A 25138-nucleotide genomic window follows, 5' to 3' on the forward strand; every position below is an offset into this window, starting at 1 on the left:
TAACGTTTTTTTAAAAGGGGTTTATTTCTATATGTATCTATATACACAAACATTTACATTGCACGATATGCAAAGAGGTATACAGTCCATTATGGCACTAAGAAAACAGGGAGGAAAAAAAGTCAAAAGACACGTGATCGACCGCTTTAGAAATAATGTGCTTTAGAAATAATGAATAGTTTTGATCACATGTAGTTCAGGCCGAGGTCCGGAAGGAGGAGATGAAACCTTTCTGAAACATGTCTGCATGTCGGATTATGCTAAACAGGAGAGAAGAGTGAAACTCCAGACATGATGACGTAACACTGGCACTTTAAATGTCGCATGACGATGGGTTCTCCATTAAGTCCCAAGTGATGTGTTTTATCCAGCAGTTTATATATATATATATATATACATATATTTATATTTATATATACACACAAAGTATGAAAAGAGCAGACAGAAATGGCACACAAGTATTTCCTTTTTGTTTCTGGACTGTCACCAAACTGTTTGAAACACTAGAGGTTTAAAGTAGATGCAAATAGATAAAATGGTGTTACCAAGGTCTCTTCCGGCGACATAACTGTAGTACAGTACTTTGATAATATAAAGATGAAAGAAAGGGGTGTACAATTTCATTTCAGGCACATCATCAATTTGCAAATTGCACTTTAGAAATGTATGACTTTCTTTTTTATCTTTTTTTTAATCTATAGATTCAAATGCAAAGTCTCTTTTTGAAAGTGTTCATCCTCAGTTGAGTCATGCCGATCGGTCTTTGCAGATTCAATATAATATAGTAACATTGCAGTAAAACTCCACAACAAATATAATGTACACACACTGTGATGATTAAAATGAACATCATGGAACATCATTTGGAAACAAACCCTAAAATTCACTTCATGTCTGCAGTGTTTATATCACAATATAAAGTCAGAATACCAATTATCTGGAACTGTGACCACCAATATTTTCTTTTTCTTTTCTTTTTTTTACTGGCTGCCCACAAAGCAAAGTTAGTTTGCAATGTTATGTCCATCAAAGGCCGTCACATGTTTCACATATTAAAAAATGTCAAGGATGTAACGTTCTCCTGCAGAACCAAAGAGTGATTGTGTGTTAAATAACCCAGTGGCACCTCAGGTACAAGACACCAGCATTCCGTAGTTTAAAGAGTTCAATTTGAGACATTTATATTACATTTTTCATGTAAAAAGACGAAAACATTGGGAATGAAATGTTTCTCTCCTTTAAAAAGGCCTCCGTGAACTCGGCTGGAGGTTTCATATTGTTCTCCAACAAGAGTTCTTTCCACTTGTCCTCCATCTGGTGATGACATTGTCACACACTCCTCCACACGGCAGGTCACATGGCGGCAGGTAGCTTGCGTTGTGCTCCCCAGACGAGAGTCCCCGGAGGGTGCGTTCGTTTTAATGAGCGGGTGCTATAAAACAGTGGCCTCCTCCATGGCGTTGACCCATCTGAAACACAACAGGAGAACTACAGTTTAACGGGTCGTGACCTCTGTTGCGTCATCATGCAGCTCCCTGGTGGTCTAGTGGTTAGGATTCGGCGCTCTCACCGCCGCGGCCCGGGTTCGATTCCCGGTCAGGGAACTCACTTTTTGTTATTATTATCTTTATTTAAAAAGGGACCACGTATAGTTAAAATATTTATGTCACCGTTTGATGCACTGTACCAGATTGTAGCTACAGCTAATTTCTATATTTAGTCTCTTAAACACAACACAATAACAAACAGTATAGTGTAGACACACTACAACAGTATATGTGTTAAGAAGAACACACACAATGTGAAGCTATACAGCACATTAAAAGTAAGTAACACATACTATTAAAAGTAAGTAATTAAAGGAATTAAAACCATTAAAAGTAAGAAATACAAACTATTAAAAATAAGTCATAAAAAACATTAAAATTAAGAAGTACATACTATTAAAATTAAGTTATAAAAACAATTATAAGTAAGTAATAAAAAACATTAAAAGTAAGTAATACAAATCATTAAAAGTAAGTAATACATACTATTAAAACTAAGTAATAAAAAGCATTTCAAGTAGGTAATATAAACTATTAAAAGTAAGTAATAAAAACCATTAAAAGTAAGTAATAAAAATCATTAAAAGTAAGTAATAAAAACCATTAAAAGTAAGTAATAAAATGGAGCGGCTGTGTCCAGATGGCGCGGCTGTGTCCAGACGCCGTCGAGGTAGCTCCGCGGAGATTGTGCGCTCTTTTAGTTTTTGTGTTTATTTTTAATGTTTTCTTTGCCACAAACACATCGGCACTAACAGCATACGACCACAGCACACTTTTGGACATAAACTTTTGCGCAAAACAAGGGTTTTTGTCCACTTTTTCCATCGATCCAGCGTGGCCGGCAGAGATCGTACGAGCGAACCACATCAACAACAGTGGAGCCGCTACTACGGCGAAAACATCGAGGGAAACGGAGCGGAATTCGGAACAGACTGAGAGTTCAAGCCCACCGCCCACCTCTGCCCAGCATCCTTCTTGCTAACGTCCAGTCTCTGGAAAATAAGATGGATGATGTTAGGGCAAGGATCAGATTCCAACGGGACATGAGGGACTGTAATATCTTTTGTCTGACGGAAACATGGCTGACCCGCTGGTGCCGGATCGAGTCATATGCCCAACCGAGTCCTTCTCTGTTTTCCGTGCAGACAGAACGGAAGAGTCTGGTAAATCTAAGGGTGGAGGGGTTTGCTTCATGACTAACAACATGTGGTGCGACCCCAAGAACATTAAGACTCTTTCGCTCCTGCTCACGAACCTGGAACATCTGACGATCTCATGCCGTCCATTCTACCTTCCCCGGGAGTTCAGCTCGGTCATCACCACAGCCGACTACATACCACCACAAGCGGACACCGACGTAGCACTATCGGACCTACATGATGTGTTATGTCGGCATCAGAACAAGTATCCCGACGCGGCTGTGGTGGTGGCTGGGGACTTTAATAGGCAAACCTAAAAAGTCATGCCGAACTTTCACCAGCACATTACGTGTGCTACCAGAGGAAAGAACGTTGGACCACTGCTATACACCATTCAAGAGAGGCTACAAGGCTGTCTCTCTCCTCCGCTCGAAAATCAGACCATGCCGCCATTTTTCTGCTTCCGGGTACCGCAAAAGATCGCGCGGAAGCGGTAGTGACGAGGAACGTGAAGCGGTGGTCTGACCAATCAGAGGCTGAGCTACAGGACGCTCTGCGTGTCGTCGACTGGGACATGATCCAATCCAGTTCCAGTGACGTCAGCGAGTTCGGAAGTAGCAATGAGCCTCATAGCAACGCTTAGCGGACACCATCGTCCCCACGGTAAAAGTTAGGGTCTTTCCTAACCAAAAGCCGTGGGTTGATGGATCCATCCGTGAAGCTGTGAACGCCCGCACTGCTGCCTATAACTCCGGTCTTGTATCCGCAACATGGACGAGTACAAGGCAGCGGTCTATGGACTGAGGAGGGCGGTGAAGGAAGCCAAAAGGAGGTACCGAGACAGAGTGGAATCACAGATGGAGCAGCGCGACACCAGGCGCCTATGGCAGGGGCTACGGACTATCACAGACTACCAGAGCAGACCCGCGCTATGGTGAGTGCCGACGCATCCCTAGCGGACGACCTGAACTCATTTTATGCACGGTTTGAGGCTAGCAACAACAGCGCTAGCTCGCCGGCTAACAACAACACCGTTAAGCGTAGCCGAGGTGAGTTCTACCGCTGGGGACGAACACACACTCTCTGTGACCGAGCACAGTGTGAGGAGGGCTCTGTTGAGGGTGAACACCAGGAAAGCTGCAGGTCCAGATGGCATATCTGGGCGAGTACTGAAGACCTGTGCTAACCAGCTAGCTCCAGTGTTCACCACAATATTCAACCTGTGCCTGGCTGAGTCCGTGGTCCCCGCCTGCTTCAAGAGATCCACTATTGTCCCTGTGCCCAAGAATGCTTCTCCAGCATGTATGAATGACTACCGACCCGTGGGCCTCACCTCGGTGGTCATGAAATGCTTTGAGAGGCTGATAAAGGACTACATCTGCGCCTTCCTCCCTTCCTCCATGGACCCGCTGCAGTTAGCTTATCGCCCAAACAGATCCACAGATGATGCTGTCTCCCAGGTACTGCACACCACACTCTCTCATCTGGACAGCCAGAGGGGGGGCTATGTGAGACTGCTGTTCATTGATTATAGTTCAGCTTTCAACACCATAGTCCCCTCCAGACTGGCCGGCAAGCTGATTGAGCTGGGACTGAACACCCCTGTGTGCTTGGATCCTGGACTTCCTGACCGCCAGGCCACAGGTGGTCAGGGTGGGCAGACACACCTCCAAATCCCTCACCCTGAACACAGGATCCCCCCAGGGTTGCGTCCTCAGCCCCCTACTGTACTCCCTGTACACACATGACTGTGTGGCCAGGTTCAGCTCCAACACCATCATCAAGTTTGCGGATGACACAGTGGTGGTGGGCCTGATCTCCGACAACGACGAGAAGGCCTACCTGGAGGAAGTTGCTGATCTGTCACTCTGGTGCCAGGACAACAGCCTCCTCATGAATGTCACCAAAACTAAGGAGCTGATTGTGGACTTTAGGAGGGTACAACAACAGAGGACGTACTCACCACTGGGGATTAACGGGACTACTGTGGAGAGGGTGAGCGGGTATAAATACCTGGGAGTCCACATCACCGAGGATCTGACATGGTCAACAAACACAGACACTCTGGTGAGAAAGGCAAGGCAGCGCCTCTACCACCTCAGGCAGCTGAGGAAATTTAAAGTTTCCCAGAGGATCCTTCAGTCCTTCTACTCTGGAGCTGTAGAGAGCGTCCTGACAGGAAGCATCACAGCCTGGTTTGGCAACTGCTCCGCTCAGGACAGGAAGGCTCTGCAGAGAGTAGTGCGTTCGGCTGAACGCACTATTGGAACTACACTCCCACCCTGCAGGACTTGTACACCAGGAGGTGCAGAACCAGAGCCGGCAGGATCATGAAGGATCCTCACCACCCCAACAACAGACTGTTTCAGCTGCTGCGGTCAGGCAGGCGCCTCCGTAGTCACGCTGCAAGAACAGAGAGACTGAGACGGAGTTTCTTTCCTCAGGCCATCAGGACTGTGAACTCCGACCTCACCAGGACCCCCACATAGACCCACACAACTGCCCCTCTTAGGCAGGCACACACACACACACACACACACACACACACACACACACACACACACACTTACTGTAAATATTGTGTTGTTTTTTATTGTAAATAGTGTGTACTTGTTGCCCTTGCACATTCCTGCTGAGCATTGCCACTTTCATTTCACTGCACACCCTGTGTGTGTATGTGACAAATAAAACATCTTGAATCTTGAATCTTGAATCTTAATAAAAACCATTAAAAGTAAGTAATACATACTATTAAAACTAAGTAATAAAAAGCATTTAAAGTAGGTAATATAAACTATTAAAAGTAAGTAATAAAAACCATTACAAGTAAGTAATACGAGCCGTAATAGACATGATAGACTGAATCCTAAAAGGTGATACCTGCGTGCGGTGTGTGGGTCGTCGGCCCTGAAGGTGTAGTGCAGGGTCTTCTTGTGGTAGAGGTGGAACACGTTGCTCTCTTCTCCCTCCGGCCTCTCTGTCAGCTTCACAGTGAAGCACTGCAGAGGCAGACTCTCTGAAGCCACTTTGTCCTGCAGGAATCAAAACACAGAGTCAAAAACACCAATCTGGCCGTCAGCAGCAGCATAATGCGAATAACAACAACAATCATCATGCTTAGGGAAGAACAAAAAGCAGTGCGACCCTCAGACATCAAAAGAAAGGGAGAGAGAGCACAGAGAATCCCTTCATTGGGCTCAGGAAAGGTGTGTTCTGGCCGAGAGGAAAGGTGGAGCAGCGAGCGTGAAGGAGGTCTGTTGGCCGGAGGTGAGGAGGGGAAACGGTTAGGCGGAGGAGGAGAGGAGGGGCCTCTGCTGGGGGGGGTGTTTTGGGGGCTGGCAGGGAGACTCTGTGCCCCCTCACCTCACGGGCCGTGAAGGTGTAGAGCACCTTGTCTTTGAGGAGGAACCACAGGCGCTTCCACTTCCTCTTGCTCTTCTTCCGGCGCTGCAGGCTGCCGCTCATGGTGGAGCCCTCCACGGTAAGGGACACCTGGATGGTGACACATGAGGCACAGGTGAGATAGACAGCTGGGGGGGGGGTGACATTATGTAACCCAGCACAACAAAAAACACAAACTACATAATAGCCACCATCTCCACTTTATTTTGATTTATTGCAGGATTATTGCAATTTATTGCAGGATTACGCTACAGGTCTGGTAAGTAACACATACTATTAAAAGTAAGTAAAAGAAAACATTAAAAGTAAGTCATAGAAAACATTAAAAGTAAGTAACACATACTAGAATCTATCTATCTATCCATCTATCTATCTATCTATATCTATCTAATCTAATCTAATCTATCCATCTAATCTGGATAGTGAATGATACTAAAATCGAGTTTCCTGGTGGTCTAGTGGTTAGGATTTGGCGCTCTCACCGCCGCGGCCCGGGTTCGATTCCCGGTCAGGGAACTACATTTATTTAACAATGGCAGTATAAGTATCACGTGACCTCTTTACGCGACACAATGTTGAACAGAACACTAAAGTGGTGCTTTTCTCATTTAACACGACACGCGTCACTTATCTCGTCCCACGAGGCGACTTTTACCATCTCACAAAAACACACTACTGCCTACACCAGGGGTGGCCAACCAGTCAGAGACTAAGAGCCACATTTTTTACTGTGTCACCGCAAAGAGCCACATCATACACATATGTGTGCGCGCGCACACACACCTCTGATCAGCCAGATTTGTTGTAAATGTCACACACCAACATGATAATGACAGAAATGGACTCCTACAGTACTAAGACAACAGGTCTGTCATGTTCAACAATGAACATTGTGTACACTGTCTCACACACACACACACAAACACATTATCTCAGTTCAACCAAGTCCACAAACAAAATAGAATAATTTACAATAGCGTTTTCTTTTACTATGCATGTTGCTTAGTGGGACTTATGGGATTCCTTGCCTTGAACAATCCTCTTCAAATCTGGCTTAATTCCGTTGTTGCCACTTCAAGCAATCCCTTCACATGGTGTCAATCAGAACAGGTGTCCGAAAATCGAACGGTGCACTTGCGCCATGAATGCCGCATTATGGGGGGCTGGAGTAATCAAACGCCCACCAATAAACCACTTTAGAAGAGAGTGTTCGACATTCGGATGCGGTTCTCCCAACGCTGCTTTTATACCGTGTCCGCTGAATTGAGGGCGGCTGGAGAAAGCGTCACCGTAAACTACTTTAGCCATAGTGCGGGACATCCAGCTGCCCATGCGTTCATGGCGTAGGTGCAGTGTTTGATTTTCGGACACTTTCATTCGCGTAACCCACCGTAGAACGGCCCGCCGACATTCGGATGTGGTCTTTCCGCGTTTGGCCCACGAGTTTGAGACCCGTGCCCTACTGGGAAACTTTGCTTTTTCATCTCACGATTGAACTCTACAAAAACACAAACTTAGATATGAACGTAAGAGCCGCATGACACCAGGCAAAGAGGTTGGCCACCCCTGGCCTACACTATAACGAACTAAAGTTTTTGACCTCTGTATAAGGAACATACGGGTCCCTGGTGGTCTAGTGGTTAGGATTCGGCGCTCTCACCGCCGCGGCCCGGGTTCGATTCCCGGTCAGGGAACTACGTTTATTTAGAAAATAGCAGCTGATTGAATACCATCCAAACCGATCTGACAGATGGCAATTACGTTGAAAGTGACATGTAAACACTCCAATTTTATTAAACCTGTCAGTCATCAACATAACTTATCGTAACTTATATTGTAAATTAACGAGTGCAACTGGTCATCTTGTCAAAAGCATGTTTAGTGTCTCAGGCCACCTGGTTGAGATGGGAGACGCTCTTCCTGCTCTTCCACAAACTCGGGGGCTGCAGGCTCTGGAAGACAGCGGAGAGGGGGCGGCTGGCCCGGTGAGTCCGAGGGCTGGAGTTACCGCATGCCCCCGACACGCTGCCACCTACACACACACACACACACACACAGTTAATACCATATGGAAGAGGAGGAGTCTCTTCCAAAAGGAGTTTTTTCGAGTTAGCCACCACCACATAAAAGCAGAGCTTCACCTCTTTTCCTGAGCTCGGCATGGCAGTGGTCACACACTTTGGCCACCCTGTCTTTGAGGTACTTCAGTGGGTATCTGTTCCTGGAACAAGACCGGCACACCACCTGCTCACAGAGACACAATATGAATATTTGACAGCAATAAATACTCTCACTGAATAATCAGAAGTTGGATCATGAGTTTATTGGCTGAATAGCAATTTGGTGCCGGTCAGTACTCTCTTAAAACTCCAGTACAGTGAAACCCAAAGTCACAATGCTATTTAGATTGTTCTCCATTCTGTGCGTCTGACCTTGCCGCAGGCGTTGCAGTGGTGTCGTCTCAGCGTGAGGCTGAAGTCAGAGGTGCAGTTCATGCACATCATCGCATGGGAGACTGGCACCAGCACGGGGGCCGCCTCGCCCAGGGCCATCCACAACTTCTCACGGGCCTGTGGACACATACGGTGGATTAGAAGAGGCGAGAATGACGTCAAGGTTTTCATAAGCGGACAGTATATGCAAAACACACCTAATAAAAACACAATTTCTGAATCTAGGGCCTTCTTTGGAGGAAACCAAACACATATGCACACATGTATTACACGTTTCACCTCTTTGAGAAGCAAACGCTTCAGTTAAATCTATATAAACTCTTCCAAAGATATCCACATGCCAAGTATGAAACACTATTATCTCGAGTATTTGGCTTTTTAAAATAAGTAGACACAAAAGTTAACACAATGCAACGGCGAAACAAAGACAATTGAATCTGACTCGAGTCCTTAAACTGAAGATGACATGAACATAGTCACTGCGTTGTCGTCAACACACAACGAAGATCAAACCACCTGAATCTCATCACAGGGCTCAAGCCGAAGTGATCTCATAGATTACAGATGTTTTCACAGGTGCATTATGGGTGCAGGCAACTGATAGTTGAGTGTGGTGTTTTGATGGCAGTGTTTAGCACGCACATGCAGGCTTTTAGTTTTGAATATTAAAAAGATAAGTACCGGTGTTTGTGTCAAATGCAAACACTTTATTACTCTTAGTTAAAACTTCAACACTTCTCTTGAAGGTTTCTTCCCTTTTTTCTTCCCCGTGAAAGGGTTTTTTCTATTTCTTGGGAGTTTTTCCTGATCCGATGTGAGGTCAAAGGTCAGGGATGTGACGCAGGGATTTGTATTTTGTGATAACGGGCTATACAAAATAAACTGAATTTAAATAGAATTCAAGGCTCTTATCTTTTAGGCCTCGGCTCGATATTTGCATACAAAGAGAATATCTCTGCCACCACAAGGGCTATTTGAATAATGTTGCTGTTATAATAAGTGTTTGAATGTGTATATATCAGTATCTGAAAATGTAATGTGTGCAGAAACCATTTCAAAAGTAAATTTTTGTAATCTAACCCAAAGAAAAAAAAAGTATTGTCCTACCTCACTGCAGGGTCCACCAAACGTACAGAGACCTGCGGCGTGGTCGGCTACGGCTCGGCTCAGCGTGTGGAACCAGTCCTCCCTCTCCCCGACGGAGCTGCAGGGGGGAAGAAGACGAAGAAATCACGCCGGGTCTGGAATCGCTTTGGAGAATAGGAGTCTTGGCAAATTCAAAAGTTTTTTTCTTGTGCGGGGAGACGCTCACCTCGCTGACAGGGTTATGGTGATGTCGGACACCTCGATCTTCAGACAGTTCAGCACGTGGTCCAGAACAGGTTTGCTCACCTGTGTGATGGAGCACAAACACATCACAGGTGGGCCATGAATCACCGATGACGTCGGAGGTTTGTCAGAGTAAGGGATGAATGATAAGTACCTTCATCCCAGAGAGAGACAGTGTGTTCTTCAGCCTGTATTTACCATCCTGCTGAGGGTAGGTGTACAGCATTATGTCGTTCATCTGGTAGAGGACATGGAAAGAGGAAAGAAAAAAGAGGAAAGCAGAAAGAAGAAAGAGGAAAGAAGAAAAAAGAAAGAGGAAAGAGGAAAAAAGAAAGAGGAAAGAAGAAAGAAGAAAGAGGAAAGAAGAAAGAAGAAAGAGGAAAGAAGAAAGAAGAGGAAAGAGGAAAGGGGAAAGGGGAAAGAAGAAAGAGGAAAGAGGAAAGAAGAAAGAGGAAAGAGGAAAGAAGAGGTGTATTATGTTAGATTTTAAGGGAGATAACAGAACAACATAGCAGGAACATTACCATTTAAAAGTTTGGGGTCACTTAGAAATGTCCTTATTTTTCAAATAAAAGCACTGTTTTTTTCAACAAAGATAACATAATCATAAATACTCTCTCAACATAGTTAATGTGTACATGACTCTTCTCTGGTGTTTAATGAAGTCTCTACAGAGGAGTGTAGAGGCCCATCTCCAGTGTTCTAGTGGTACATTGTGGAGGGGTAGAAAACCCTTGAAAACCCTTTTCATGTGAGCGCAGCTGAAAACAGTTACACTGGTGAGAGAAGCTTTAACACTGGCCTTCCTTTAACCCACAAGTTTGAAGAACTAAATTAATATTTCAAATTAAAAAATCATTATTTCTAACCGTGTCAATGTCTTGACTATATTTTATATTCATTTTGCATTTAATTTAATAAATAAAAGTGTGATTTTTCATGGAAAACACCAAATTGTCTGGGTGACCCCAAACTTTTGACCGGTAGTGTACATGAGAAAGAAAACTCTCGAATGTAATACCCCCTAATCACCACAAGGTGGTGGTGTTAGCTTGAGATAAATACATACACACGCACACCTCTCTCGTCATCCTTTCTTCCTTGAAAGCAACTTTCTGGGCCCAACTCCCTCGGTGGTGTTTCCTTTCACATCGTTCACACATTCCCGCGCGCGCGCACAACAAAAATAAATGTTTATTTGCTTGTCGGACCCAAAGCGTATTGTGACGGCCCGCACACACACGAGAAGTCCATTGTGTTCTGGAGAGGCGTTTCATTTCTTCCCCCAGACAAAAGAGATGACATCATCGGTCACACCTTAATGCGTGCTCTAAACATCCGCTGGGGCCGTAAAGGCGGCATCCAGGAATTCTACGCCCTGCTCCGGCCCCCCACCCCCCCACCCCCCCACTCGCCCTCGCCCTCGGGCTACACTGAGACTGGGTGGAACCGGGCCACCTTCACCACAACAACAACAACACAAACAGCCGCACAGTTACGGGTTCGCCGGCTTGACTACCAGCCCCCCCCCCCCCCTCAAGTCCACATGCTTCACAAAAGACTTTCCCAGACGAGTTGCGACCCCGAGACGTTGTCGTTTCACCGCAACGTTTCATCTCGTCCAGTGACCCTTCACCTCGTTCACCTGCCTCTTTCCCCTCACACCTCCATCCTCCTTCTAATCCTTCTCTCTTTCTACCCTGAGCCCAGGCCCGTGACACCTGCTGCACCGACGGTGATTGATGACTTTCGTCTTTAATCGTGTCCGGATTTCTCTTTTTCCTTCAAAGCCCATAAAAAAAACACGTGACCCGCTGAAGCCGGCGACTTCCAGGAAGCGAACGGCTTCATAACCCCTTAAGGCCTCAAAGTATCAACCGCAGACCCTCTTTTATCGTATATGAACTGCAATTCTGTTTCGAGGGATCAGTGAGGGATAAATAAATCCATATCTTCACGTCTATTTGCATCCGCTTGAGAAATAAAAAGCCAAAATCCTCTCTAGGCTGCTCCTGCGGATCTGTAGCTCCGGCATATTTCCCAACATGAGATGAGACACATGGAACAATAGAGTGGGCTTCTCCATTTCACCTTCATGTGTTTGTGTAGCACCACCCTCTCCTCCTCCTCCTCCTTCTCCTTCTTCTTCTTCTTCTTCTTCTTCTTCTTCTTCCTCCTCCTCTTCTTCTTCTTCCTTCCTCCTCTTCTTCTTATTCCTCCTCCTCCTCCTCCTCATCTTCTTCTTCTTCCTCCTCCTCTTCTTCCTTCTTCCTCCTCCTCTTCTTCTTCCTTCTTCCTCCTCCTCCTCTTCTTCTTCCTCCTCTTCTTCTTCTTCCTCCTCTTCCTCCTCCTCCTCTTCTTCTTCTTCTTCCTCCTCCACCTCTTCCTCCTCTTCTTCCTCCTCCTCCTCCTCTTCTTCTTCTTCCTTCTTCTTCCTCCTCCTCCTCCTCTTCTTCTTCTTCTTCCTCCTCTTCCTCCTCCTCTTCTTCTTCTTCCTCCTCCTCCTCTTCCTCCTCTTCTTCTTCTTCCTCCTCTTCTTCCTCCTCTTCCTCCTCCTCCGCATTCTACAGGGTGTCTGGCCTTCACTCCGCTGTCAGTCCCCCCCCCCCCCCGCCCAATACACAGGAAGCCGGCATCCAGTGACCCACACCAAACATCCTGTAAAGGAAGTGGGGCCCTGGAAAACAAGTCCTGAGAAGGGAGCGGAGGAGCGGGAGGGAGGGAGGGAGGGAGGGAGGGAGGGTGTCTCTGGACAGGGTGTGGTGTCCGAGTTGGAGAGGTCTCACAGCCTTGGCCTCGCGTCCCCCCCCTCCCAGCCTCTCCTACCTTGCAGACCCGGCCTCCACCCAACATTCCTCTCCATATTTTCACAGGCCAACGCCAACTGTGTGTTTGCTTCAACATGACGGCAGGTGTTTTCTACCCCGCGGAGACTCAGAGAAGAGATGTAACGAGCTAATATAGAATATTAGAGAGTTATAGGAGAAGATTGATGTCACTCTCGTATAATTCGGTTTTAATATAAAGCTGGAGACGGATGGCGGTTAGCTTAAAGAACTGGAAGCGGGGAAAGCGTTGAGAAGGGATCCGCTTAATAATTATTAGAGTAGATCTCGTTTGAATACATAGGAAGAAAAAAATTAAAATAAAACATGAGGTTGCCAGAAAACTACAGACTCCAGGAAGTCACTACGCTGGGCCAAGAATAAGCCAGGCCCATAAAACCCTCAATAACACACATATAAATGAAATTAACTGTGATTATTGAACATTAAAAGTGCTGGTCGGCATATTTTGTTTCATCTTAGGACAGAGTCAGGAAAGCTGTGTCCCGCCGCTTACCATCTTTATGCTAAGCTAATCAGGTGTAGGAGCTAATAAACATATTTCCAAAAAATTCTTGTCCTATTAATTTAAAACAGAGAGGGAACAAAAGGGATAAACAGTATGTTAACGTCTTAAAACTCGAGCTTCTACGGTCTAATAATGCGTCTGACAGAGTGATACGATGAGAATATTACCAGAAACAGGTGTCGCGGCTGCCTGCTTTTCCTCGAGACCTTCATGAGCGTTCCTTCTTTGACGAACATCTGCTCGAAAGAAAGAAAAAGAACAAAGAAAAAAAAAAGTGTGAGAAAAGCGTGTCTGTCCGTCAAAATTCACTATTTTCTTTACACCTTCGTGTCCGGCCCGCGCGGCGCTCACCCTGCCGGCCTTCAGGAGGTTCCTCTTGCCCCTCACGCTGTATTCGATGTGGACCAGACGCAGCAGGTTCTCCTGAGGGGGGGGGGGGCACAGCGATGGAGGGGGAGATTATCCAGTGATGGACGGAAGAGGAGACAAAGAAAGAATCTGTCCCTGTTTGTTGTCCGTGAATGAAAGAGTGAGGGAGGGAGGGAGGCGGAAAGGGATGTGATACTGAAAACCAAATAGGGGGGCAGAGATAGAGGGATCCTGTGTTTCCACTGTCTGTCAGCCGGTGCGTGAGCATAGTAGGAGAAAAAAAAGTTACGAAAAAAAAAAAGAGTGTGATAAACAGACAAGGAGGGAGGCACGGGGGATCTTGACAGTGAGAGGCGAGAAAAACAGTGTCAGAGGGGGGGGGGGGGTGATGGTGCGTGTGTGTGTGTGTGTGTGTGTGTGTGTGTGTGTGTGTAAATGATCTCCGTGAACAAGTTCACGTTCGTAAGTCATGTCCACCCTCACACACTTCTCCCTTTGTAACGACACACCTGGGACTTTCTGATGACATCATCTTTCCTCACCCCCCCCACCCCCCCACCCCAACTCCCCTTTTTTGCGTTAATCGACGGGCCGCCAAAAGAGGAATAGAGCGCTCCTTCACCTCCAGCATTGCCGTTTACAAGAGGGACACACACAAACACACACGGGCTGTCTAACCTCTCTTCACGCTTGATCTCCATCCCCAAATTGCTCCTTCATTTGCCGAACATAAAGAGATGTCTCCAACAAATGGGCCCACTGGGCCGGGGAATATATATATATATATATATGTATTTATATATATGTAATTATATATATATATTTATATATATATATATTTATATATATATTGATATATATCAATATATTGATATATATAATATATATAAATATATATATACATATACATTTATATATATATACACTACCGTTCAAAAGTTTGGGGTCTTCCAGACAATTTCGTGTCTTCCATGAAAACTCACTTTTATTTATCAAATTAATTGAAAATTTAATAGAAAATATAGTCAAGACATTGACAAGGTTAGAAATAATGATTAATATTTGAAGTATTAATTTTGTTCTTCAAACTTCAAGCTCAAAGGAAGGCCAGTTGTATAGCTTATATCACCAGCATAACTGTTTTCAGCTGTGCTAACATAATTGCACAAGGGTTTTCTAATCAGACATTAGTCTTCTTAGGCGATTAGCAAACACAATGTACCATTAGAACACTGGAGTGATAGTTGATGGAAATGGGCCTCTATACACCTATGGAGATATTTCATTAGAAACCAGACGTTTCCACCTAGAATAGTCATTTACCACATTAACAATGTATAGTGTGTATTTTTGATTAATGTTATCTTTATTGAAAAAACAGTGCTTTTCTTTGAAAAATAAAGACATTTCTAAGTGACCCCAAACTTTTGAACGGTAGTGTATATATATCTTTATATATATAAAAAAATATATATATATTTCAGACTCAACGGGAGCTGAGCGAATGCTCTAAACCCACGGAGCGTATCCAGAGTGAACTCACCCCCTGCTTCAGATTGTCGTTGGCCTGGTCCGCCACCTCGGACACGATCACCAAGGCAGCTGCAACGCAAACAGAGGAAAGAAAGAAGGGGGAGATTTATGCACAGCCCAATTCAATTAACACACACTCGGTGACTGTGACTCCACAGATAGGGTTCTGATGCATGCGGAGCAGCTGCAGCGTGTCAGTACGCCTCTGATGGCTGAGGGGACGCCGCCCTCATGGCTCTGGGCATCATAGCTGGAGATATATATCCTGCAGAGGCTTTACCTTGCGTGTCCTCGTATTCTTTTGAATCAGGAGAGAGGTTGTTCAGGTAATCTGGAGAGGACAAAGGGGGAAATATAAGGTGTGAAAATGTCATTTAAATGCAATATCGTACATGTGTGCATGAGTACACGCCTATGTGTTCACGCAGCTGGCATCTCTTGGGTTGAGAATGACATTGTTTCAAGAAAAGGCTTTAAAGAAATTGCAGCAGAGGATCTAAGAGACCATAGAGGATACACAATATATCTAAATCAGTAATGTAGGCTGGTCCAAAACCATTAGGAGACATGAATCAGGGACTTCTTTCAAATACAACTGAGCTGGAAACTCACTTTACTCACTGCCTCGTGTATATATTTTTTATATATTTGGTATATATTTGGTTTCCTCTGTATATTTAGTATTTTTTCCGGCGACCTTGAGTGTCTTGAAAGGCGCCTTATAAAATAAATGTATTATTATTATTATTATTTTAGTATTTGTATTTTGTATCGTTATTGTGTTTTATTTTAATTTTTTATGAATGACATTTCCTCACTGTGGGATTAATGAAGGAATATCTAATCTAATCTAATTTCTTTAAACCCATTTTATATAACTGCTTTTAAGTGATGCCGTCCTTTTATGCAGTTCTTTGGTTCCCCTAATTTAGTGTGTCTGTTATTTAGTATTTACATTTTTCTATTCCATTTATTTTTCCATGATTCTCTGTATAGAGCACTTTGTAAACCCTGTTTTTAAAGGTGCTATATAGATAAAGTTATTATAATTATTATGATATAAACATTTAAAAGAACACTAACGTCGGGTTTCGATGGAGGGTGACATATCTTCGGGTGGATATCACCTTTGCCCCTTCTTTTTCACACATTTGAAAGCCTTTTTATGACACCCATGATAGCTTTTTACTTTCATTTAATGAGCCGTAGTATAGGGGGAGAATAAAAGAACAGTACTTACATTTGCCATGCATTGTTGTATTTTAATATATATTATGATGAGAAGTACTTTTTATTATCGGGTGTATTATATTATAGTAAAATATAGCCAACGCTAATACATTTATGTAGTGTTCTAGGGTTAAAACCATTCCTAATAAGAGTGATAAACTGCGCTCTGAGTTCTGAATAAATAATACATCTCACTCTATTGAGTTCTAACAGTTATTATTATTATGCCATAATTGCTACTACCGTAAACGTCCGTTTATTGAGCAAAAAAATGGCACTGTGTACGTTTTAAAGAGTACCAAGCATGTGCGTGTGCATGTGCGTGTGTGTGTGTTACCTGTGAGGAGCATTCGATATTGAAGCACTCTCACGATAACCTGCAGCAGCTGGTGTTTCAGAGGGACTTCAGCCTCCTCCGGGCTCCTCTTCTGCACAGAGAAAGGGAGAGTCTCATTTATGTCTCATTTATTTCTCGTCTATTTTATTTGACTGACGTCTGAAATAAAAAATCGCGGTCGCCGTGACGTCCGATCGGAGGGCTTCGGGTGCGTCTCTGAAGTGTGCGCGCGGCTCTGTGAAGGTCACGCGGCTGCAAGTCGAGGTCGCAGGTGACCGCGGGGGACGCTATCGGGCCGGACGACCTTCACGCACACAATAAAACGACTCCCCATTGTTCTCCTCCGAGTCGTCTGCAGGTGAAAGGGGACGAAGAGCCACGCAATCACAGAGAGCCTCGGAAAATCAATCAAGATCTAATTGTCTCTGACAGGTATTTATGCCCCCGGGCGGTGGAGGAGCAACAGGGGACAAGAGGAACACACACACACACACACACACACACACACACTGTCTCTTCTAATCCAATGAAGTCCTCGCCTTCATTAGAGAGGCACAGATAGCTCCCCTGCGGGAAACGGCATCTTCATCTTATTTACGCTGCACGCGCACACACACACACACACACACACACACACACACACACACACACACACACACACACACACTGAATCTCAGACACATTCACAAACACATCCAATATATTATTGATGATACGCCCCTCCAGACACACACAGACACACACACACACACACACAGACCTCGGGCTGGCGATGCGATAACACTGATTCTGTCTGTGAAGGGGAGGGATGGGGGGATGGGGGAGGGGGGGGAGGGGGGGAGGGGGGGGCGAGTTAAACACTCCACTCTTTGTCTTCATAATCTGGAGTGCAGGAGTCAAAAGAATCGAGAGCTGTTGCTTCTTCTAACGAGCCGGCCCTCCTGACGACTACATCTTCATTATATTTATTTATCTCCGTCTCATCATCATCATCATCATTTCTCCTCCTTTGTCTCCAAACCTCTGATTTGAGTTCCCCGCCCCCCCCCCCCTCTCCTCATCACTCCACGATGCATCGAGCGCAATAATAAACCAACTCTCGGTTACATTAAACTCCCACTTGGCTTCGGCACTTCCGCTCTCCTCCTCCTCCTCCTCCTCCTCCTCCTCGAGTGTCGCCGGTAAATTGTCATCCAATTGACGTGTTCAGAGGAAGTGGCGTTCCAGAGATGCTAATTATCGTGTGGTTGTGTTTGGCTGAGCGATCCAAGAGGAGGAGGAGGAGGAGGAGGAGGAGAGAAGAGGGAGCGTCGGATGCCTCTTGCTGCGAGAACACACACACACTCGCACACACACACACACATGCACGGAACCAGCAAACACCATCTTTCACACTCTTGTCACACACACACACACACACACACACAACTGATCTAATTGGGGAGTTGTAAAGGAGGCTGCTTCTCTAATTAGCTTCTGTCCGCCTCATTGCCCGGCTGCCTCTACGACGAATTCACTCCGTCGCTCTCTCCCTCTATCGCTCTCCGTCCACCTGCTGCACGGCCTCCTCCTCCTCCTCCTCCTCCTCCTCCTCCTCCGACAACACACAGGCTTTGCCCAAAAAACGCTGAGACTGCCGCGTGAATATAAATCCACGATGATGCGTTTTGAAAAGAGATTTCTTGAGCGCAGCATTTAAAAAAACGGAATAAAATGCAATTGTTTCACGGGATCCCCACAATGTGTGTGTGCACGTGCACCTGCAATAGGATCAGACACCTGCACAACGAGGAGCAAACACACACACACACACACACACACACGTTGCACACGGTAAGCCAACGTTTGTGGATGGCCCGTGGAGAGGAGGCTCGAAGGCCCGCCAGGGTCTCGCTCTGATCCGATCACCCCCCGTGGACACTTCATCACTGTCGTCACCACGGCCACGATGAAGTCACGGAGGAGGAGGAGGAGGAGGGTGGAGAGGAAAGAGACGTGTCGACGGAGCTACGGGTTTACGTGTCAAGTCCAAGGAGGAGGATGAACTGCGAGCGATTGATGAAGGAGTTATATTCTTTTAATCAATAAAAAAATAGATGCAATGAGGTAATTAAAACGGCCGAATCAGCGCTTCCACTCCTATGAAGCATCACGACCAGCAGACCAACAGGCGAAGGACGGCCGTCCTTCTCAGTAGCAAATATCGGGCCTCCAATGGCCCTCCTTGGTCACACACACACACACACACACACACACACACACACACACACACACACACACACACACACACACACACACACACACACACACACACACACACACACACACACACACACACACACACACACACACACACAGTTCAGGCCTCAAATGATCCTCTTATATTCAATATGGAAAAATGTAGAAATACAATCTGCCGTGCGGTGAATCTTCCAGCGGGCTGAGAGAGAAAAGGTTCTGGAACGTGCCTCTGGGTGTTCATCTTTAGAGGCGTGAGATGAATCACAGTCTGTGTGTGTGGAGCCGAGTGAGGAGACCAACCTTTCTGCACAGGGAAAAGACAACTAGTGCCCTTAAACGAGAGGAAATCCTTTTTCTTTTTACGACGGCTCCAGATAGCAATTAGTGGTTTATGGCGTGAGGAAAAAGATGTAATATCAACTTCACGAGGCTGAAGGGAAGAAGGCACACTGTTGACTTTGATCGGGGTCATCGAGGGCAACGCTATTAGCTGACTTAGTTCAGGTGTGTGTAAGATACTAAAGGTCAGTCTCCATCTCTCACCTCCACTGCCTCCTATTTACATTAGCTCCATTAAAGTCTGCTTTCACTGGGAAAAGGGGGCAGCTGCCTCTGAATATTCATGAGCGGAGAGACAGTCGGGTGCCTTGTCCGCTCGCTTCTCTCATCAGACCAGAAAGAAAACGCCACGGAGCCGTCGTACTTGTACCGCCTATGTATACTTTTGATGTGCCTTGTTTTGCTTTGTGTTTGTGTAATGTGGGGGGAAAAAACAATACAAAATATTTGCCAAAAGAAGATGTATATAAATGTTACAAAAACATATATATCACAAATATATTTCTGCTTTTCTACGTGGATTCGTCTATTCGTTTGTGGATTTGTGGAAAACGAAATGGCAGCGGGGGAGGGGCGGGGTGTGTGTGTGTTAAGCAGTGCTCCGAATGCCAAAACAATATCCTGTAATTACACGAGGACGGACGCGACGCTGATTCGTCAGGTTCCCGGTCCGACTCTTTGGGTGTTTTTACCTCGAACGTCTTGACGGTGTTGGCGAAGGCCGCGTTCCCCCTGCAGCTCTCCTCCAGTAACGACATGCTGCGGTCGTACTGAGAGATGAAGGTGTCGAACACCCCGAAGTCCTGCCGGCGCGACAGGATCACGTCCACGACCCTTTGGCTCTCCTCCCTTCACGCGAAGAAGAAGGAAATCAGAGATTTAGGACATTTAGGCATTCGTGTCCAACACAAAGTCGAAAGATGTTCCGCTTTGACGAATTCTCCCTAAATTACTGATTTCCCGCATTTTCCATAATGATGTTGACAACCTCGAAGGAAGAACGTTGTGCCTGCGCTATAATATGGTCTCTTGAGGATTTTTCTTTAGAGTTTCCAAATACTAAAGCACTGCCAGTTATGTTTTTGTTTAAAGAACATTTGTTTTCTTGCCAAATGTTGTTTTTGAGAAGATTTAAAGCCTCTCATATCTGTCATATTTATTATTAAATCATCTTAGCGAGGTATCGGACATAGGCTAGAGACAAGCTAGGTTCCCCCCCCCCCCCTGCTTCCAGTATTTATGCTAAGCTAAACTAGAACGGGCACTCGGTAGAGCGCATACCTTCGCATATCACAAGATTGGGCATTGAATTATGAACATTTTGGCATTAATTGGATGCCAATTGGATAAAAATTGACCGTGCTATGGTAAAAAGAAGATTTTGACCTTTCCATGACCTTGAACTTTGACCCGATTGATCCCAAAATCTAATCAAATGGTCCCCGGATAATAACCAATCATCCCACCAAATTTCATGCGATTCAAGAAGATTTGGACCTTTTTCATGACCTTGACCTTTGACCTTTGACCCGATCGATCCCAAAATCTAATCGAATGGTCCCCGGATAATAACCAATCATCCCACCAATTTCCATGTGATTCAAGAAGATTTTCACCTTTTTCATGACCTTGACATTTGACCTTTGACCCGATCGATCCCAAAATCTAATCGAATGGTCCCCGGATAATAACCAATCATCCCACCAAATTGCATGCGATTCGGTTTAATACTTTTTGAGTTAGGCGAATAACACGCATACAAATAAATACGCGGCGATCAAAACATTACCTTCCGCATTTTCAATGCGAAGGTAACTAGCCGTCTGTCTTATGTTTAGTGCACAGACATAAGAGTCCCTCTCCCAATCAGGGGGTTGGCGGTTCAATCCCCACCCGAGTCAACGTGCCCTTGAGCAAGACACTTAACCCTGAACTGCTCCCTGAAGCTGTGTCTACGGTGTGTGAATGTAAAGTACCTTAAAAAGAGCTATTTTAATTAAATGGATTATTATTATTATAAAAGAATGATTAATTAAGAACATAAATAAATAGTTTATTTCCCAAAAATATTAAACTATCCCTGAATCTGAAGAGCACACCAATGATGCTTTAAGAGCTTTTCAATGACGTAGAAAGTCAAATACAAAGTTTAAATAAAAATAAAAAAATCATTACATCATCTTGGCGTGTTTTTTTAAAAGCAGGGTTAAGAAACTTTAGAGTAATTATTGTGACAAGAGTGGGGAATGAGTGATGGATGTATAGCTCACGTCTCTTTTCCTCTGAGTTTCAAGGGTACGGCGGCGACATAAATCTCCCGCCATGAGCCACCGCGGCATTTCTTACCACTGACTAATGCGTTCCTCCAGCTCGGCGAGGATGCTGCTGTGGAGGGCGTAGACCTGGGGGAGCACGCCCAGGATCTCCCCTAACCTCTGCTCCTCCAGCACAGGCTCCCCTTCCCCACCCGGCGCCGACGCCTCCGTCACCGCGGCCCTGAAGTCCTGCACAGGGGAGGGAGGCAAGAATTTAATAACACCAAAAAACATGTGGGGTAGAGAGAGAGAGAGAGAGAGAGAGAGGAGTGGAGGAAGTGGAGGGAGGGAGAGCAGGAGACATGAAAAGCATTGAGGAATGAGGAATGAAAAAAAGGGGGTGAAAAATGGAAGGAAGGAAGGAAGGTCAGATCCTCCTTAAACATCCTTCCTGCCACCCTCCCTCCGAATCACCTCAGCACCTCCTCGGCCACTTTGCGCTCCGTCCAGGCATTCAGGAAATTCTGGGGCGGCGCCGCTCGCACAAGGGTTACCACGGCCAGGTGCTGTTGCATAAAGACCTTGGTGCTCACTGACACAATGAGGGTGTGTAGCCCCCCCCCCCCGCTTTTCACCGTCCACAAAAAAAAAGTCATTAAATTGAGTTTATTTTATATAGCCCAATATCACAAATTACGAATTCGCCTCCGAGGGCTTTACAACCTGTACACAGACGACATCCTCTGACCTTTGACCTCACGTCGGATCAGAAAAAAACTCCCAAAAAATATAGAAAAAAAACTTTTTACTGGGAAAAAAGGGAAAGGAGAGCAACAGAGGAGGATCCCTCTCCAGGATGGACAGGAGCAATAGATGTCATGTGACCATTCAATGAATTCAGGTCAAGAGAAGCTCCATTCAGAACACTTAAAGCAATAGGAATTAATATCTGCAGCCGCAGAGACTAAGAGGACTAATAGGAGGAGTTATGATGGCACATGGGAGACGTTACTTATCTCCATTTATCTAGTACGCAAATTATGACAAGAAATGGATCAAAGTCATGTGACTCATGTGTCAACATGCTTTAGCTGTCTGGCAAACTAACATCATATATATATATATATATATATATATATATATATATATATATATAAATATACAGGACTGTCTCAGAAAATTAGAATATTGTGATAAAGTTCTTTATTTTCTGTAATGCAATTAAAAAAACAAAAATGTCATGCATTCTGGATTCATTACAAATCAACTGAAATATTGCAAGCCTTTTATTCTTTTAATATTGCTGATTATGGCTTACAGCTTAAGAAAACTCTAAAATCCTATCTCATAAAATTTTAATATTTCCTCAGACCAAGTTAAAAAAAAGATTTATAACAGCTGAGTGTTTGTCAAGGCTCAGGAAACCCTTGCAGGTGTTTCGAGTTAATTAGACAATTCAAGTGATTTGTTTAATACCCTACTAGTATACTTTTTCATGATATTCTAATATTTAGAGATAGGATATTTGAGTTTTCTTAAGCTGTAAGCCATAATCAGCAATAAATCAGAATAAAAGGCTTGCAATATTTCAGTTGATTTGTAATGAATCCAGAATGCATGACATTTTTGTTTTTTTAATTGCATTACAGAAAATAAAGAACTTCATCACAATATTCTAATTTTCTGAGACAGTCCTGTATATATATAAAAAGAGAAACAAAACCGAGTTTATATATATATATATATATATATATATATTTATATACACACACACACAGGATGTGTGACTGGAGCCTGTAGTGTCGTAGTGGATTTAATATGTACTTGCAAATGTAAATAAGAAAGTCTGTATGTTTCAAATTAATACATAAAGAAAGATATGATAGTTAATAAGGGATATTATGAAGAATATTATGGAGGGATGTATTGTAAAGCACAAGAGGAAGACACCGTTTTATTATTGTAGCTGTATGTGATGACAAATGAAATAACAAATGTATGATGCATGAGAATAAAAGAGATTTCATTGTTTAGAGATGATAGTTAGAATGGATGCAGGTGGAAAACACAACCGTTACTTTTATTCTGAAGGCTTATATATATATATATATATATATATATATATATACAGTATAGCTTCTGCGTGAGGGATGAGTGAGTGGAGACCATCTATTCCAGTTGTGAGTAAAGCACAGACATAAAACAAATAGAGTTGTCCCACTCGGCCCTTCAGAACACGCCGTTCATCATGCACAATCAATGGCGTATGAGTTAACGGCTCTGGTTGGCTCCCAGGTTACACACACACACACACACACACACACAACATCACACACACTCACAGCCATGAAGGAGAGAAGCTCTAATCTTCACCTTCTCTCTCCTTCCAGTCAGGCCATAACTCGGACACATAAGAATCAGGTCAAAGGTCACGGGGGCTACAAACGAAGAAAAAAATGTAAATAATAATAACAAGTCTGCATATGTTGAAGCTGTTACAGGGAAAGCCCTTAAAAAAAAGAGGAGCACGGCCTGCCTTCCTCCGCGGGAGACAGGGTCTGGAAATTCGTTGTATTCTTGTTATTCCTTATCAAACAATGGAACAATAGCCTCTCACTTAACGCTGCCCCCCCCCCCCCCCCTCAAGTGTTTCCCGGGCCGAATCGCTACAGTTTCATGCTAATCGTGACATCAGTCTGCATCTAACGGCGACGAACATGTCGCGGTTTGAAGTTTCGAATCATAATAATAATAAGACGCCCCCCCCCCCAAAACGCCGCAGCGATGCATTATGCAACAGCGCCATGAAAAAGCCGTCAATGTCACCTTTGAATGGAGGCGGGGAAAAGATTAAATTAGGTAGGAAAAGGTAACGCGGGCCAAGGTCACGCGAGAACTTGTGAAAACAAAGATGATTTATGATGAAAAAAGTTCAGGCCGCAGCATCAAAAACGTCACGTCAGTAATTAGTATAATTGAGCATCGCGACGAGATTGCAGATTTATGATTACGAGAGTCGCCCCGTATAATATTTGCATTACTTGCTTTTTAATGGCGTCGCATTACACACATTACACTACACACATTAAACTACACACATTACACCACACACCCGGCAGCTGCTTTGGTGTCCACATCAGGGTTTTCATAAATCACGGAGAGAAGGGAGGGGGGGGGGCACACGTAAGACTTTCAGGTTACGACCTTGTTCAAGGTCGTAAGGCTCGGCTGACTGGTGGGCTTCTTTCTGTTGGTTTAATGAGTCCGCCTGTCAGAATCGTACCGGCAACCGTCACCTTAATGGCGACTCTTTCATGCCGTCCTTCAAAAAAAAGCTGCTGCCGATCTGACCTCTCCTGTACGACTTTCCTTTCTGATTATATATACCTGTATATATTATATATATATGTGTTATTTTTGGTAAATATCTTTCTCTGGGGAGTTGGATCTTCTTTTTTTGACAGGTAGATGACAGCCGTCGGTGCGTTGAGGACCTCGGGGAGGTTTACCTTTAAACCTTCGGGCTACATGTTGAATTCATATCGTAGAACACAACTAGAATATCTCTTGACCTCGCCTCAACCAACCAAAAACACACTCGTTAAAACCA

General features: G+C 44.6%; 1 protein-coding gene and 3 non-coding genes across 4 annotated transcripts in view; 3 read left to right on the forward strand and 1 right to left on the reverse strand.

Moving 5' to 3' along the window:
- fgd5a (FYVE, RhoGEF and PH domain containing 5a) overlaps positions 1-25138 on the reverse strand; it is a 39869-nt gene continuing 14731 nt past the window's right edge. The window contains 16 exon segments of the mRNA XM_056437606.1: positions 1-1469; positions 5567-5718; positions 6050-6178; positions 7984-8120; positions 8230-8332; positions 8521-8658; positions 9649-9745; positions 9854-9933; positions 10025-10108; positions 13392-13460; positions 13576-13647; positions 15137-15195; positions 15407-15457; positions 16694-16784; positions 19966-20122; positions 21620-21777. Coding sequence (XP_056293581.1) covers positions 1433-1469; positions 5567-5718; positions 6050-6178; positions 7984-8120; positions 8230-8332; positions 8521-8658; positions 9649-9745; positions 9854-9933; positions 10025-10108; positions 13392-13460; positions 13576-13647; positions 15137-15195; positions 15407-15457; positions 16694-16784; positions 19966-20122; positions 21620-21777 — 1614 coding nt within the window. The 3' untranslated portion in view covers positions 1-1432.
- Positions 1533-1604, forward strand: trnae-cuc (transfer RNA glutamic acid (anticodon CUC)). The gene has a single exon. It is a non-coding gene; the product is annotated as a tRNA-Glu (tRNA).
- On the forward strand, positions 6533-6604 carry trnae-cuc (transfer RNA glutamic acid (anticodon CUC)). The gene has a single exon. It is a non-coding gene; the product is annotated as a tRNA-Glu (tRNA).
- On the forward strand, positions 7711-7782 carry trnae-cuc (transfer RNA glutamic acid (anticodon CUC)). Its single transcript has one exon. It is a non-coding gene; the product is annotated as a tRNA-Glu (tRNA).

The sequence above is a fragment of the Pseudoliparis swirei genome, chromosome 18, assembly GCF_029220125.1.
Source record: "Pseudoliparis swirei isolate HS2019 ecotype Mariana Trench chromosome 18, NWPU_hadal_v1, whole genome shotgun sequence".
Lineage (NCBI taxonomy): Eukaryota > Metazoa > Chordata > Actinopteri > Perciformes > Liparidae > Pseudoliparis > Pseudoliparis swirei.